At 42.0% G+C, this 18,258-nt stretch overlaps 1 protein-coding gene across 13 annotated transcripts in view; it reads left to right on the top strand.

The window, feature by feature from the left end:
• LOC125451149 (LIM and calponin homology domains-containing protein 1-like) overlaps window positions 1-18,258 on the top strand; it is a 375,919-nt gene that overhangs the window by 276,947 nt on the left and 80,714 nt on the right. For 10 of the 13 annotated variants that reach the window (XM_048527931.2, XM_048527949.2, XM_048527976.2 and 7 more), the window contains 2 exons: window positions 1,487-1,870; window positions 13,902-14,234. The exons of 1 other annotated variant lie outside the window; for it this stretch is intronic. In XM_048527931.2, coding sequence (XP_048383888.1) covers window positions 1,487-1,870; window positions 13,902-14,234 — 717 coding nt within the window. The remainder of the gene's footprint in view (window positions 1-1,486; window positions 1,871-13,901; window positions 14,235-18,258) is intronic. 2 more of the 13 variants (XM_059647388.1, XM_059647393.1) reach the window with 1 other exon arrangement.

The raw sequence follows: 18,258 nt of genomic DNA on the forward strand, positions 1-18,258 counted from the left end.
GCTTGCATATTCATTAAAATACAACTTTGCCATGTAAAACAGTACCTGTGAAAAAAATCTGAGCAGTAAAGAAGAAACACATGCCTTCTAGGATCACGACTGGTTAAATGCAGCATACATCAGGTGACATAGTCTTCTTGGTGGAATTGGACTCCGTAGCAGTTTCTCTTAGGACGCTTTGTGGGACCATGAGAGAAGAAGCGGCGATGCATTGAGATTAAGTGTTGCCTGTCCGAGAGCATCAGGCCTTGGCTGTTCGAGAGAAGGATCTTTGGTCATGGCAGACCCATGAGAGTTCATGGTAGACAGAGGGAGCCAGACTGTGTCATGAAGGTCAATATCTATAGACAGCAGATCAATCACAATTGTGGGATATTTCAAGGTTGTTGAGGGAAGGTCAATGGTGAGATCCTGCCAGTTGGAGATAATAGTGAGCAAGCAAAAGAGTGTTGCATGAGACTGAAGATTGATGATGGAAGGTCAAAAGAGGGTGCAGAGTGATGGTGTCAAGCTTTAAGTTTCAGTGTGAGACTGTCCAGTAGCATGCCTGCAACAATATGCAGGCTTCTCTGAAGTATAGTTTGAGTCTGGTTATATCCATAATGGAGCAGGTGAAAACTAGGATGTGGCCATTGCAAAGTATAGAACTGCCCACAGATCAAAGCTTTTGGTGCCAGGAGGATACTCCTGTTGTTGCTGCTATTGAAACACGGGACCTCGAGGCATCCATTCACAACCAAAGTAACACTTCTAGTTGAAGGGAAAGAATGTCTGCCCAGTTCTCCTTTAAATATGGCAACTGGACCTACAGCCCCATGAGTTGTCTACTTCTTGCCTGCCCCAGTGCATGATTGCTGAGGACATAATCCTGAAGTATCTAACTGGCCAGATGCCATTGTCAGGACGCTCAACACCACTATAAGATCCAGCCTTGCCTCTCAACAAGGTACTGAGTTAGATGATCAACCATGATCATATTGAATTTAGAGAAGGCTCAAAGCATCAAATGGCATACTTCTGCTCCTTTTGTTTTGGTATGTTTCTTCTACATTTCCTACCAATTCAGGATGAAAGCCTTCAATTCCAGACACTCATTTTTATTGCTAAAATGGCCAAAGGATTCATAATAAAATAACCTAATGTCCTCAGAGTACAAAGGACTGGCTAAGTAACACTGTCCTGGTCGAAGAGTCTGAGAAGTCTACATCACAGAAAAAAAGCTCTTTGGCCCATTGAGTCAACGCCATACAAAAACAAACACCCAACTATACGAATCCCATTTCCCAACACTTGGCCCACAGCGTTGTATGCCTTGGCATTGTCAGTGCACATTTAAGTATTTGTTCTTCAGGGGTTTTTTTGTAGAAAGCTATCCATGTTCATTAAAAAAAAGTGACTCTTGTTATTATTAAACAATACAAGCTAGTGACTAGTGATTTTATGTTGACTGTTTCTGATCTTCGTTATTCTCCACAACACCTTCCAGTGAGGAGACTTCCAAGCCAAATAAAAATGTTTCCGAAGTGAAGCCAATATCTGAAATTGAAGTAGAAAAAACAACGCAAGACAATCCTTCCTGCCGTAGGGCAAGGAGAAGTTCTTCAGGAAGCTGTCAACGTTCTGTGCATTTTGGCCCCGTGACGGAGATAGATCAGCAATACTGGGAGAAGCTAAATATTGCTGGAGCCAATCCTGACAGTGAAGCACAGGAAGGGGCAGATGGCAATACCATCGAAACCTACACATGCCATCTCTTACCCTCAGTTGCTTCAACAATTATCCTCAGTTCTCAGGACAATGTAATAAGAGGTGAATCCCAGGCCACTTCTGGCAGCGATGTCAATCTTGATTCTCAGTCTGAGCTCCCCAGGTACATTTCGCAACTTATCTAGTTAGTCTGGTTCAAGTGTGGTTCAGCAATTGTAATTGCATGTAGTATAATAAACCTTTGATGGAGCATGGCATTTGCAATGTAGGGCTGAATTGTCCTATTTGTACAGCTGTTGTTTTCTTCACAAAACCTAGCTTGATAAATAGCTTTGTTTTATTAAAACTTCACCTCTGCGTTATATATGTAGTTTGATGTGCGTTTTTTAACGATAACAGATATGAAAGTGGATCTTGCAGTAGCCTAGACATTGTTCACTGATCATTTGTGCTGGTAGGCAGTTCAGCCATTACTGCTTCACTAGAGTTTACAGAAATGTAAGTGCTTTTTTAATCGCTCAGTTATGTTTCACTCACTGCTAAGCTGTACTTAATCCTTTTCATTGTACGTTTGGGCTATATTTTGTTTACTTTAATAGTAGACCATTTGTAATATTAGAAAATATGTTGCTGTAGAATGGGAAATATTGGCTCAGGATTATGAATTGCTCTGATCTGTTTTAGTACCATTTGGAATGTCTCAGATCATAGCTCATTGCCATTTACGGACAGTGAAAACAATCTATAGTAACAGTTTGTAACATGGCTGGTTCAAAGCCTCCAGACTATAGGATGAAAGGTACAATCACCCTCTCCTCAACAATCTTTCCTTGAAAATATACTCGAGATGTTGGAATGAAATGCAACTTTGCAGAGCGTGTGAGCTCCTGTGCAGGTGGCAGGGACAAATTAATCTCTGCCCTTAATCCAAGCATGATCTATAAGGTACAGTAATCCCCCAGAGATCAGGCAGTTCTTTCGTTTAAATGTGTAAGGTGCTCATCATTTGTCCATTTAACTCAGAATTTGAGTTTAATTGTGTGTATGTTTGTTTTTTGGCCTTCCCAGGACCTGACAGAGAAAGAAGGTAAAACTAGAAAGGGGCTTGCTGGGTGTGAGCATTATAAATACTGAGATCTGACATCTGCTCATTTGCCTGGGTTTTTAGGCTTTCACTCGCTGGATTTGTTCAGTTGCTACACTTCATAGCTGCGATCCCTCAGATCATCCACTGATTCAATCTACTGTGGATCCAGGAGGGACACCAGCTTTCTCCTTAGCCCCCTGTTACTCCACTGGACAAAGGGAATTCACATACAGCTGCAGCTAGCATGAGTTAATGCACCCAACAATAGCCTCTCCAGTGAGCAAATCTATTGCGAGTCATCTGAAATGTTGTTGAGGAGTCTCAAGCCGTCCCTCAATGTTATCAGCATCATTTTAATTCAGTATGTTGAACGTGGAAACTTGGAAGGTACATGGCATATTTTCATCTGTTGGGCTTGGAAAATGTTAGTTAGACCGTTTCCCAAATTTAAAAACTCACCTCTGCTCGTCTACCCTTCATCTCTTCACCTCCTGGATAGTTCAGGTTTGGGTTTTCCAAATCCCAAGGCAGCGTCAGATGAATGTGAGTACCAAGTGGGCTGGTTGTAAGGGCTGTCTTGGTTTGCTAGGACATCTCACAAACATAGCTTCTATTCATTAACCCTCAACCCTCACATTCACCATGTCCTCTCCATGGCCTGTCCACATATTCTCCATAGCCAGTCCATGTATTCTCCATGGCCACTCATCAGTATGTACTGAAGACGGATCTCAAGTTATCTTTGCAATAGGAATTTAAAATAAAGCTTCTGACATTCTAATAGAATTGTTACATGCAAATGTATTGCATACTGAAAAAAAACTCTTGCATAAAACCTGAACAGAAAAATTGAATTTTCCTCAAGTGGTTAAGCTGTTTATAAATACTTATACACTTACAATATCAAAGTCAGAATTGTAGAAAGATTACAGCACAGGGGAGGCCGGGACTTTTTGTTTTAGTAATGTCTCTGAGAATGCAGTTCACTTTGTGCCACGAGCCTGCCTTCCTCCTGTGGTCCTGCCACAGGGATACCGATTTCCTCTCGGACGCCTTGGTTGAAACTGCCTCTAACGTTCTCTCAGGCGGTGCATTCTAGAAACTAGCCACTCACTGTGTGAAGAAGATTTTCCTGTATAGATCAAATCTTGACTGTCAGTCAGTCACAGGGTATGGGAGATTGACAGGAGGGCAGAGGTTACAATCTTGCAATCTTATCAAATAATGGAACAGACTCAAGGGCCCACTCCTATATATGTGCGTGCACACACACACACACACACACACACACACACACACACACACACACACACACACACACACACACACACACACACTCACATTGGTTCTGGCTGCTTCTTGATTCTTCTTCTCATAGGATAGTTTCCCCCAATCTGCTTTGTCCAGACAGCTCATGATTTTCAAAAACCTCTATCAAATTTCCACTCGACCTGCCCATCAAATAGAACAGTTCCAATTGCTCCAATCTTTATGCTTGACTGAAGGTCCTCATCCCTAGAACCATCTGTGTGTGTGTCAATGCTTTCACATCTTTCTTGCTGTTTAGTGCCCAGACTTGAATGCAGTTGGACTCTGATTGAGACTGAATTGGTGTTTTATGCAAGTTTATTGTTACCTCCTTGCCTTTGTACTCTGTGCCCCATTATTAAAGCTCAGCGTGGTATATACTTGCTTAAGTTTTCTGACAACATCTTGCCACTTTCCACATTTTATATATATGTAGATGTAGGCCCCTCTGTTCCCACACCCTGAATTGTACCTGAAAGTGTGATTTTAATCCTTTGTTTCCTCTGTAGACCAGACGAGAGTTAGTTTGCTTCGTTTAAACTTTTATTGATGCATACAGGGGAGTTTTGCATGTCAAAAGATGATGTACTGCTCAAGCTGTATTACCAAAAACAAAAGCCTTACATGATTTCTGTTGAAAACAATGTTCCAAACAGCTATTTCTATAAATTATAATTTCCAATCAAAACATTACACATTTACACATATTGCTATCAAACAGTAGTCTCATAATCTACATTCCAGCTTTGTACACATTACTATATTACTCAATCATGTTCAAATAAATACATGTGATTATATTATCAAGACCTATTGTAAGATATTCATATCTTCCACCTGTAAGTACATCCTCAAACCAGAGCTATGTACTTGTGATTACTAGAAAGCTTATTCTGTCTCTTTTTCCTCTTCAGTACCCTTTATTTGATATTGACTGTCTGCATTCTTCCTTCTAAAATGATTCACTTCTCCTTGCTTTAAATTTCATATTGGTCTGCCCATTCTACCAATCTGTCTATGCCCTTTCAAAGTTCTATACAATCCAATCATGGTCCAAAATACCCCCTAATTTTGTATCACCTGCAAAATTTAAAATTGTGCTCACTATATAGATGTCCAGGTCATAAATATATATAAGGAAGAGCAGAGCCCTGGGGAACTCCACAATAAACTTTCCACCATACTAAAATCAACCATTAGTCGCTTATTTCTGTTTTCTACCACTTTGGTAATTCTACAATTATGTTGTTACTATCAGTTGTCTTCCACGAGCTCTTTACATTTTTCCCAGTAGGTTATGTAGCAGTCAATTAGATGCCACTTGGAAGTCCATATATAATATATGAATAGCATTACCATCATCAACCTTCTCTGTTACTTCATAGAAAGTTCCTTTGTTAATTTTCTAAAATTGTCAGTTAAAACGTGAACATAGCCCCTTCTTAAAAAATAGTTCTGGATATTTTGAAACACCAAACATCACAATAGCCCTATTTATCAAAGAATAGCTCCAGAAGTGTTATCAGTGTAGTCAACTGAAATTGAAATACCAGGTCACCTCTTTGAAAGCTGTAGGTGACATTCAGTTCCATTTCAAAGCTGGTTGCCTGTTTGTCAATGACATGAAACAACTGCTTAGATTATTTTTGTCAATAGCAGGTCCATTTTTATTATAATTAAAAATTATGGAATATTTAACTCTCAGCCCAGAACATAAGAGGAGAGCTTTCCCGCATAGTTTTATGTAGTTGTGGATGTGTTATGTCACTTTCTCCATTGGGAAAAGTACCATAATACATATCAACACTTTCAGTTTAAGACATGGTCAACTTCCCTTTGCAGACCAGAATGCTTAGATCCCTCCTCTTAGTTAGATAGTCTTGGCCAATGTCCTTCAGGGTTTAAAACCTGTGAGCCTGTTATCAAAGATTGCCTCACGTGCATCTGTGCAGGGTCGACTCAGTATTGGAAAATACAGAGTTCTGTCTGGAGGAGGTGGTTACATAGTACATAGGACATTACAGCACAGTACAGGCCCTTCGGCCCTCGATGTTGTGCTGACCTGTCATACCGATCTGAAGCCCAGCTAACCTACACTATTCCATGTACGTCCATATGCTTATCCAATGACGACTTAAATGTACCTAAAGTTGGCGAATCTACTACCGTTGCAGGCAAAGTGTTCCATTCTCTTACTACTCTCTGAGTAAAGAAACCACCTCTGACATCTGTCCTATATCTTTCACCCCTCAATTTAAAGCTTTGCCCCCTCATGCTCGCGTCACCATCCTAGGAAAAAGGCTCTCCCTATCCATCCTATCTAACCCTCTGATTATTTTATATGTTTCAATTAGGTCACCTCTCAACCTTCTTCTCTCTAATGAAAACAGCCTCAAGTCCCTCAGCCTTTCCTCGTAAGACCTTCCCTCCATACCAGGCAACATCCTAGTAAATCTCCTCTGCACCCTTTCCAAAGCTTCCACATCCTCCTTATAATGCGGTGACCAGAACTGTACACAATACTCCAAGTGCGGCCGCACCAGAGTTTTGTACAGCTGCAGCATAACCTCTTTGTTCTGGAACTCGATCCCTCTATTAATAAAAGCTAAAACACTGTATGCCTTCTTAACAGCCCTGTCAACCTGGGTCACAACTTTCAAGGATTTGTGTACATGGACACCGAGATCTCTCTGCTCATCTACATTACTAAGAATCTTACCATTAGCCCAGTACTTTGCCTTCCGGTTACTCCTACCAAAGTGCATCACCTCACACTTATCTGCATTAAACTCCATTTGCTACCTCTCAGCCCAGCTCTGCAGCTTATCTATGTCTCCCTGCAACCTGCAGCATCCTTCGTCACTATCTACAACTCCACCGACCTTAGTGTCGTCTGCAAATTTACTAACCCATCCTTCTACGCCCTCATCCAGGTCATTTATAAAAATGATAAACAGCAGTGGACCCAACACCGACCCTTGAGGTACACCACTAGTAACTGGTCTCCAGGAAGAACATTTCCCATCAACTACCACCCTTTGCCTTCTTTCAGCAAGCCAATTTCTGATGCAAACTGCTATATCTCCCACAATCCCATTCCTCTGGTTATAGGATGGAGTTTGGTTGTGGGGCAAGGCACCCGAAACAGGAAAGCTTTGAGTGAAGTTCCCACTTGTGTGACCTCTTTCTCCATCTTTTGTCTCATGGCCTACCTAAACTTTACTGCTAGTGAACAGCAAGAAAGTGTTCTGCTTTGTATCAGTATGGTTCTGAATGACCATGACAAGCTTTGCATCAATCGTCAATAATGTGGCAGTCTCAGTGTTCAAGGCCAGCATGCACTTGGCTGTCTGCTGCGTTTTTATTTATCCATGCAGAGGCGTTCCATGGTTAAAGCCATCAGTGTGAAGGCTCAACAATCATGGAATCATTACAGTGTGGAAACAGGCTGTTCAGCCCCTCAAGTCTCCACGAACTCTGCAAAAAGCATCCCAACCAGAACTATTCCCTGATCCTATCCTTGTAACCCTGCACTTCGTATGGGTAATCCACCTAGCAGCATGGCCAATCCACACATCCTGTACATCTTTGGACTTTGGGAGGAAACCGGAGCACTCGGAGGAAACCCACGCAGACATCGGGAGAATGTGCGAACTCCACACAGACTGTCGCCCAAGGGTGGAATTGAACCTGGGTTCCTGACACCGTGAGGCAACAATACTAACCACTGAGCCACCTTGCCCCCACAAGACTCCATGCATTCATCATAAATGTGGACTCCTCCAAATTCTCCAGCGGTGAGGATTGCAGCCTGAAAGACTTTTGAAATCACACATTTCCCATTGCTACTCTCAAACTGTCCTCTTCATTGATGATCTTGGACGCTCAGCATGACATCAGGCTGAGCAGACCCTAAAGGATTCATTGCTGTTCCTGTTTGCAACATCAGATTCAGCTAACATGTGATATGCATTTCACTGTGTCACTGCAAAACCATATGTTTCGCTGTCTTGTCTATGATTTGTATATCCGAGCTGCATGCATATCAAACATGTCCTGAGACGGTGCATCTTTACCTTGCGGGGTCTTCACTCACCTCCTGCATGCCCTTCTGAGAGATGGCTGATGGATCGGCGGGAGAGGAGACATGGATCAAAAATGACAGGATAAAAGGATTCCAAGGCGTAATTGTATTGGATCATCACCATGCACTGACTGCTGATTTCAAGTCAGCATGATTGAATATTTAATGCCATGTGCTATGTTACATCCAATTCTGTAACCAGATAACCAGGAGACATCCATTTCTCCATCTCTCAGTGGCAAGGGTTGCTGAGTTCCAGTTTATGCCCATCACATCCTCCTCTGCAACTGGCTATCACAAGAGGACCACCTCCTGCTCACTACCTTTCCCTGGCGTTCGTTGCTGAAAGATGAGGTCTAGGAAAAGGAAAGACTTATGTTTATATAGCAACATTTACTCAATAAATTAATATCATTGAAGTCTTCACAAGACCTGGAGAGGATTGGGTAAAGAATATGGGAAAAAGTATTCAAATCCAAAATTATTGAAGTTGATTTTGAGTCCTGAAGTCTGCAGGGTTCCCAAGTAGAAAATGAGATGCTGTTCTTCCAGCTTGCGCTGAACTTCACTGGAGCACTGCAGCAAGCCTGAGAAGAGATATTGGCCAGGGAACATGTTGGTGTGTTGAAGCAGCAGGCAACAGGAAGCTTAAGATCGGTCACGCAGACTGTGTTTCACCTCCCCAGTGTAAAAGAGACCACATTATGAGCAGTGAGTACAGTAGGTTACAGTTGAGCAGGTGCAGGTAAATCGCTGCTTCACCTGGAAGGTGTGTTTGGAACCTTGGATAGTGAGGAGGGAAGAGGTAGACAGAGAAATGTTGCACCTTCTGCAATTGCATGGGAAGTTGCCACAGAGGGTGGGGATGTGTTGGGAATAAAGGAGGAGTAGCCAAAGTGTCCCTCTGGAAAGCTGATAAGGAAGGGGAAGAGGATATGTAGAATGCTAATGTATTATTAAATGGATTAAACAAATTATTTACACTGTAATTCTACATAATGCAGTAATGTGGAGTTTTCTATTAACAATCCGGGGAAAGCAATTGTAAATGCTGCTACACAATTGTGCAACAATGAATAAGTAGACTGAGTTTTTGAACATTTTATGTTTTAAAATTTAGATTGCCTCACTGAAACTAATTGTCAGTAAATGGAATTTGCAAATCATAGGTCATATTAAATAAAATCATTAATAAATTTTAATAGCTTAAACATTCAATCTCGCCATCAGAATGAGCCAGCTTTCTCCTTATTCCAAACTATCATTGTCAGAAGTGAACTTAATGAGGCTAGTTTTGTCATCTAACTTATTGCATTTGTTTCTTGGCTACATTTACGCTACAGCTTCAATGGAAGTGCAAAGCAGTTTTGGCTTTTCCTTCATTGAACTTCTGTAAATTAGTGTAATGGGCTAAACTGACTACTTTAGGTTTATAACATGTGAGGCTGGATGAACACAGCAGGCCCAGCAGCATTTCAGGAGCACAAAAGCTGACGTTTCAGGCCTAGACCCTTCATCAGAGAGGGGGATGGGGTGAGGGAACTGGAATAAATAGGGAGAGAGGGGGAGGCGGACCGAAGATGGAGAGAAAAGAAGATAGGTGGAGAGGAGAGTATAGGTGGGGAGGTAGGGAGGGGATAGGTCAGTCCAGGGAAGACGGACAGGTCAAGGAGGTGGCATGAGGTTAGTAGGTCGGAGATGGAGGTGCGACTTGAGGTGGGAGGAAGGGATGGGTGAGAGGAAGAACAGGTTAGGGAAGCAGAGACAGGTTGGACTGGTTTTGGGATGCAGTGGGTGGAGGGGAAGAGCTGGGCTGGTTGTGTGGTGCAATGGGGGGAGGGGACGAACTGGGCTGGTTTTGGGATGCGGTGGGGGAAGGGGAGATTTTGAATCTTGTGAAGTCCACATTGATACCATTGGGCTGCAGGGTTCCCAAGCGGAATATGAGTTGCTGTTCCTGCAACCTTCGGGTGGCATCATTGTGGCACTGCAGGAGGCCCATGATGGACATGTCATCTAAAGAATGGGAGGGGGAGTGGAAATGGTTGCAGTTGTTTATTGCGAACCGAGCGGAGGTGTTCTGCAAAGCGGTCCCCAAACCTCCGCTTGGTTTCCCCAATGTAGAGGAAGCCACACCGGGTACAATGGATGCAGTATACCACATTGGCAGATGTGCAGGTGAACCTCTGCTTAATATGGAAAGTCCTCTTGGGGCCTGGGATAGGGGTGAGGGAGGAGGTGTGGGGGCAAGTGTAGCACTTCCTGCGGTTGCAGGGGAAGGTGCCGGGTGTGGTGGGGTTGGAGGGCAGTGTGGAGCGAACAAGGGAGTAGACATGGTCAAGGGTGTTCTCGATCACTGTGGGGGGAAAGATGCGGTCCTTGAAGAACTTGGACATCTGGGATGTGCGGGAGTGGAATGCCTCATCGTGAGAGCAGATGCGGCAGAGGCGGAGGAATTGGGAATAGAAGATGGAATTTTTGCAGGAGGGTGGGAGGGAGGAGGTGTATTTTAGGTGGCTGTGGGAGTCGGTGGGCTTGAAATGGACATCAGTTACAAGCTGGTTGCCTGAGATGGAGACTGAGAGGTCCAGGAAGGTGAGGGATGTGTTGGAGATGGCCCAGGTGAACTTGAGGTTGGGGGGAAGGTGTTGGTGAAGTGGATGAACTGTTCGAGCTCCTCTGGGGAGCAAGAGGCGGCGCCGATACAGTCATCAATGTAACGGAGGAAGAAGTGGGGTTTGGGGCCTGTGCAGGTGCGGAAGAGGGACTGTTCCACATAACCTGCAAAGAGGCAGGCATAGCTGGGGCCCATGCGGGTGCCCATGGCCACCCCCTTTGTCTGTAGGAAGTGGGAGGAATCGAAAGAGAAGTTGTTGAGGGTGAGGACGAGTTCGGCTAGGCAGATGAGGGTGTCGGTGGAGGGGGATTGGTCGGTCCTGCGGGACAGGAAGAAGCGGAGGCCTTGAGGCCATTTGCATGCGGAATACTAGTCAGCTTTTGTGCTCCTGAGATGCTGCTGGGCCTGCTGTGTTCATCCAGCCTCACATTTTATAATCTTGGATTCTCCAGCATCTGCAGTTCCCATTATCACTATTTTAGGTTTATTCCTGGTTCTGATTATCTGGAGTCTGACCCTGATTTTATGATCTGTGCTGAATTGGTAGCCTCCATCACGAACCATAGGCAAAGCTGCCCACAATCATCTAGCGATCTCTGTGATCAGGACCTTTCCCTACACAATGTCACTGTGAATCTGGTATCAAAAAGTTAAGGAGTTGTCAGGAGTCCAGAAGCAGAGATGACCGAGTATGATTTTCAGGCAACCAGATTGAAGTATTATCGCAGATAGCAAAACAGGGAAGAAAATGCTGTGAATTTTCTTGAATCTAAATAAAATCATGCAATAGGATTAGGGTAGAAATTGAAGTTTCGTAAACATTTAAAAATGATAATTAAAAACTATGTGAATGGCATTCATTAATGATTGACATTCAACAAATGTAAGATTAGCTTCTCAAGGTCAATGAAACTATTAAGAAATAATTACAAACATAGTAGACTGGTAAAAGCCCAGTTACACATAATTCACAAGGCGTTTTAACGGTTTTTACAATGAGTTCATGCATAGATGATGAAATTCTAATTAGTTCAAAGATTTTATACTTGCCTGCAGATGAGTTCAACACTGCACCCTATTGGAAGCAAGTATTTCTGCATTTAACCCAGACTTATACAGACTCTGAATGTTGCTTTTAGTTTCAGATTAGTTATGATGGTGATTACTGACAGTCTTGCTACTGACAGCAATATTCTGGGCTATCGGTTTAGAACCAGTTAAAAAGCAAAACATCTGTTTTTCTCTCGCTTTAGTTGTAATGTAAGTTAATAGAACTTCTTAATTATTAAGTCCAAGTAAATTAACCAATATGGGACCATTGGAAAAATTTTTGCAGAGCAATGTTGATGAAATGCACCATGCAGCCACTCCCCTGCATTGGGCTTGTTGTGGAGTAGGTTAGCCAGCAGATTCCAAAGATGGTCAAATTTTTCACTCTATTTCGTAGGGTCAGGAGGAGAGCAGCCGGCTGACTTCTTGCTCACCTTGGTCCACAAGCCGTTTCAACATTCACATCTCACCAAATGCATCCTAGTAACATACATTAGACTTTTCTAAAGTATACAATATTCATCTTTCAAGGTATTGTGTTGCTGTCATAGGCGACATCATTACTGATTTAAACTTGATGTCCACCTTTGATTTTATACAGACATTTCAATTTTATGCAGCTTCATAATTTTAGGAAACTACATAACTGTTACTACTAATTGTAGAAAACCTAAAATAAATTGAAGCCAATATTTCTTTTCTACAGTAGCAACTTTGTAAAATAAAATTTTCATAATAAAAAATATTAGAATAACATACACTTGCCTACCAGCATCGGAACAGCATTGTGTTAGTAAAGTAGAACAGAATACTGCATGGGCCGAGGAGACTGAGACTTGGTCAATGATTCTCCGTGTGCCATTAAAGTATTCCGAACTGTGTGATGCCTGACCTTAAATGTAGTCTCAATAAAACAGGAAAGTCATTCCCTGGTGTTGACAGCAAGCCTTAACAATCTAGGATCCAAGGATCAAACTAACCTCTGTGCAATTAAATCAATAACTTTCCCCAAACTAAGTACTCACGAAGTTTAGATTTCACCATGAATGTACTTCCTAATTCATGTTTAATCCTTAATAGATTTTTCTTTGTTTTTTGTTCTTTTTATATTCCCATCTCCCTACCTGCTGCCTTGTGGTTTTACATTGACTGTATGCTGTTAGACAGTGACTGTGGGTGCTGGTCATTATTTGGTTGCGAATCAGAAGAATCTGCATTTTGCATGAGGCCCTAAAAATAAAGGGTTCCAATATTAATGGGGATACCAGGCAGCAGAGTATGGGTGCCATAAGGTGAGTCAAGGCAGGGGTAACATGAACTTAGAAACAGGACCTCACTGTAATTTATCTCTATTTCCAAGCTGATAGGCTGCCAACTTACTGGATGGAAGTGGTGGAAGGCTGCAGCCAGGAGCTCATAGTGATAGTCTGTTCTAATCATGAATTTGGGGTTACAGTGAGACTGTGAATAGCAGAAAGGAAGCTAAACGTTGGCTGAGGGGCCAGTGAAGCTCTTCAGCTCCTGCTGGGTGAAATGGAGTGCTATAAAAAGCTTCTGTCTCTTTTTACTGATGGATTTTCCAAGCCTCAGAAAACCCAGTCAGCTGAAATTGTATCCAAAACAAGCTGTCAATGCAACTTGGAAACTTGATAGCTAAGTATCTGATCATGTCAAAGTAATTTGTAACATATGACTGTTGGGTACATGGTGGGTTGGGGAAATGTTGGTTTTTAATGGTTTAATCGTCCCGACATCCCAACCTCCATCCGCTTATTGTGGCCACAGTTCAGGATCAATTCTAGACCTGTCAATGCAACTGCCATTAATGTCAACATTACCGTCATAACCGCTAATGTGATGTGATATGCAATTCTCACAGAACACGCTAAGGAACAGATTTGTTTTTTTAACATGTTTATTGGCTGAAGCTTTAACCCAGCAGATTGTAAACATGAATGTTTTATTCTTGTCTAGGAATCTTGTTCTGTTGTTACCTTATTTTCTACTAGTTAGTTCCTTCCTTCCTTAATTTACCTCTTCTTCCATAGCTGTAAATCTGAAGAAACTTGCCACAGTGATACATGCATGGCTGAGTATTTTCGACGAACCCCTTCTCCTGTCCTAGTTGCCCAGACTGTAACTCTCAGTGAAAGCAGTCAGGATTCCAGTGATGAAGATGATGATGGGAAGACCCCGGATCTAGAGAAAGATGACATGATGAGCAGGCGGATAAAAGCCGCCTCCAAACAGAGCAGTGCTGTCTTTAATAAATTCCTCCCAGTCCCCAGTTCACAGCGAACACAGTACAAAGGTGGAATTCATAAAGGACCTGAGAAAACTGCAAAGAAAATGAACAAATCCAAGGAGGAATCTCTGGCGACGTGAGCTTCTGTTTTATTTTGTTTAACTAAGTGTTTGCTGTGGGGGTGGAGCCTGACGTGAACTAACTGCAAGCTTGGAAAGCCTGAGTGATAACAAGTAGCACTTTGCACATGTCTGAATTTGTCTTGATCTGTGTGACTCATTGTGATTGTTAAGTGCCATTGTAGAAATAATCACAAAAATAATATAAAGGTAAATGGCATTGCATTTTTAACATATTCATGTCTTTGAGTAATGAGAATGAAAATTTAGTAGTTTGTTATATCTTAACATTTAGTTTGCAACTTTTTTGCACTTTGGAAATTCCTTTGTCTTAGACCATTCAAAAGGTGAGCAGTTACTTTAACTGAAACCTATGTCAGCCTTAAAAATGAAGTAGTTCTGCTTTGTCAAGTGGATGTATTGCCAGGGAACCATTGCTACATATAGGAAAGTTTTATGCAAAATGTTTCAATATTACAGATCTAGCCAGCATTTCTGAAGTTACAACAGAGTAACAAAGGGAAATCAGGAGATAATGTCCCAGGTCTTTAATAATGAGACAATAGGCATGTCAGTGGTTGACACTGGGCTCTAGCTGAATTTACAGAAACCAAATTTTGATTTAATTTGACCCAATGTTGTAATTGGTTTATTTTATGTAAAACCACTTATTTCTAACAGTTCACCCAATTTCTACAGTGATCATCAACATAACTTTCTGAAAGAATATGTGAGAAGCTAGAAATTTGGAATGAAATAGAGAAAAGTTCTAATTCAGGTAGAACTGTTGACTGAGATTGATTGCTTTGGGCTATTTTGAACTGATATTTGACCAATTATGAATCACCAGCCATGAATGAACCCTGGAACAATCCATTTTGCACAAAAGCCTTCCTTCCTTGGATATTTTGAGCAGCTAATGTGTTTTTGAACGGTTCAAATATCATTACCTGTCAATATGAATTATAGGCAAATGTACCTATAAGTAGCCCATAATGCACATGAATTTTAATATTTTGTGTTCCTGCCAAAGAGCTTGGGCACATACATTAAAATAGCTGGCGGGAAAATGAAGACCAGAAAGTGCTCATGACTCTGCAATCCTGACTTGTGAAGCTTTGCTCTGAGAAAAATAAGCTGTGAATATGAATTCCTGAGTCCATTATAATTCTGCTCAGTAGACATTGAACATACTGACTATATTGGGCAGTATTGTCGTCAATTTATCCCTATAGACTTGAGTAACCGAGCTCTCCTTCCTCCAGCTGTTAAATGTTAATAATTCGATGGTTTCTGCAATCAATAGAAGGAGACAATGTGAAATTAATCTGCACCATTTCAAAATAATGCTGGTAACATGCAAACTTGGTGCTGCCTGTTAATTTAAATGCCTGTGGTGTACGGCCCAGCAGCAAATGTGCTGTTGAGTGGCTGCTTCACTCAACAAGAGTCTCCAACTTTGTACGAAGCTTGTACCACTAAATATTGGACTGCACAGTCCTGCAGCAGTCGGAGGAAGTCATTGTGGAAGACTGCCTGGCCCATACGGAGAATGAAGATGGTGTAACAGAGAACAGCGAGCTTGATTTTTTACTGTCACCCTCAAGTTCCTTATACAGGAGACTGTCAGATGGGGCGAAGCCCTCTACTCAGAGGGACATTTCAGCAATGATTGTGAGAAGGAGCAGATGGTAACAGAGGTCGAAGTGAACAACGTTACCCTGAGGATATGGCAGCAATATCACAAGAAGCTTAAGGGCGTCACATGAGTGGCCAATATCAATGAACTCAAATTCAAAGGCCACATCTTTATAAGTGAACCACTAGCCTTATACACCTACTGCCTCCATTTTAAATCTACCAGCATTCCTAAGTATATCTTATACCTAACATTCATTGCTTCACATCACCCTCATTCACTTAGTGTTGTTCTTGCACCCACGTCACACAGCTTGCACACACTGCCAGCTATTCAACCATGATGACCAAATTGTCAATCATTGCACCACACTCACTGACTGATTGTCCCCACTCTTGCAGGCCAGTGTGATGCACAATCAGCGACATTATCAGCTAACTCACAGGTGACAGGCGCGGCTGTGTGTCCTCATTCTTATGAAGGAGGTAATGGTTGCCACAATTGGAGTAACCATCTCTGATACTATGTAGGGCTGAGACCATAGAAGATGTTAAAATGCTCACACATGCTTACATCTTCTCACATACAGCCTTTCTGTCATTCCATAATCTCTTCTAGGTAATAAACAAGTAAGTTGATCTGAGCATGAACCTTTTATTTTCTCCTTTACTTTCATAACAATCCTATCATTGAACCCTTAACGTTATAGGTTCCCAAGAACTGCCACCTTGCCGGGTGGTGGCACAGTATTATGAAACAATACACTGATGATGAAAAGACACAGTCATTTGATCTTACTCACAGCCAATGGCTCAGATACGAGCACTGTATGTCATTTCGTGAGTGGCAGAGGAGTGGTAACTACATGATGTGAGTCTCTGGGCACGAGTGCCGGCAACCAGGGCAGAGGAAATAGATAATGCACGTACTAGGTCTCTGTGCATGAGGTCATACTTACAAATGTCATTCACAAAGTTTCCATGGCAAATATTTTCTAAAAAACTAGAAGTGAAATGTTCTTGTCCACGTTAAATAAAAACTTTTTGCATTTTCTCTTGTGTTATATTTCTTTGCTCAGTCGCTGTTGATTCTTTCCAACAAATTTAATGGGCTAGAATTTTTGAGAAGTAGCAATCATAGTCAGATTACCTCTCTGCACCTCTGTAAGACAGATCTGCCTTTCTAGCAGAAGGTTTCAATCACTGATCCTGCAGAAATATAGACCATACCTTAAATACAACTGTGTCCACATAGAGCAGGATATTCTGGGGAAGGCAAACCACCCGCCCCTTTTACAGGGCAGTAGTTACCATATTCTGTGAGGTACACATCCAGCAGAACATTCACTTTGAAATTTGTGTGAAACAATGAGCAAGTTCAATGATAGGGGAGTTGACATAAACAGTTTTACACTTTAATTAATGATGCACAGATTGTAAGTGCAGTCTTTGTCAACTTTACTGACTATACAGTACTCAAATCTAAATAGCCTTGCAGTTGAACATTAGCCTGAAACGTGCAATGTACCACAACCCCACCAATCACCTGCGAGCATTCTCTGTGAGACTCATACCTTTATATTCATTGCTTCACCTCACTCTCAGCATAGTTGCACTGGTCATACACCTGAACACTACTATGTGTGGTGGCTACATTACACAGACTGCGGCAGTTCAAGAAGACAGCTCATCACCAGCTTTAATGGCAGTCAGTGATGGCAGTAAATGCTGGCCTAGCTAGCGACATCCACATTCCATGAAAGGGGTTTGAAAGAGTGTAATTTAAATATCCTAATTAAAAGTTGAATTTACTCATCATCATTAGCATGGACATGGACCCTCATCTTTACAGGCAGAAAAAAACGCATCTATATATTGTGATAACAAGGTGCAGAGCTGGATGAACACAGCAGGCCAGGTGGCATCAGAGGAGCGGAAAAGCTAATGTTTCAGGTCTGGAGCCTTTTTCAAAAATCACCCTTCTAAACAAGGGTCCAGATCCGAAAAATCAGACTTCCTGCTCCTCTGACGCTGCTTGGCCTGCTATGTTCATCCAGCTCAACACCTTGTTATCACAGATTCTTCAGCATCGGCAGTTCCTACCATCTACAGACTGTGTCTTGTTCTTTATTCACCCAAAATAGGTGACAGACATTCTCTGGTTCATTTCTCAAGGCGATAATTTTACCAATCAGAGTAAAACTGCTTGATTTAAAATTTGAACAAATCATGAAAGTTAACTGCTAGTTAGCATTACATAGTGTACTTTCTACGGCAACGTCTCTACCAATCAAAAGGTGCTTGCTAACCAGTCAACACTGTCCTGTCATACTGTATAAGTGTTGTTTTCCCTTTAGTTCGATATTCTTGCAAATTGTCCTGATCACTGCGAAATGAAATGCT

The sequence above is a fragment of the Stegostoma tigrinum genome, chromosome 1, assembly GCF_030684315.1.
Source record: "Stegostoma tigrinum isolate sSteTig4 chromosome 1, sSteTig4.hap1, whole genome shotgun sequence".
Taxonomy (NCBI): domain Eukaryota; kingdom Metazoa; phylum Chordata; class Chondrichthyes; order Orectolobiformes; family Stegostomatidae; genus Stegostoma; species Stegostoma tigrinum.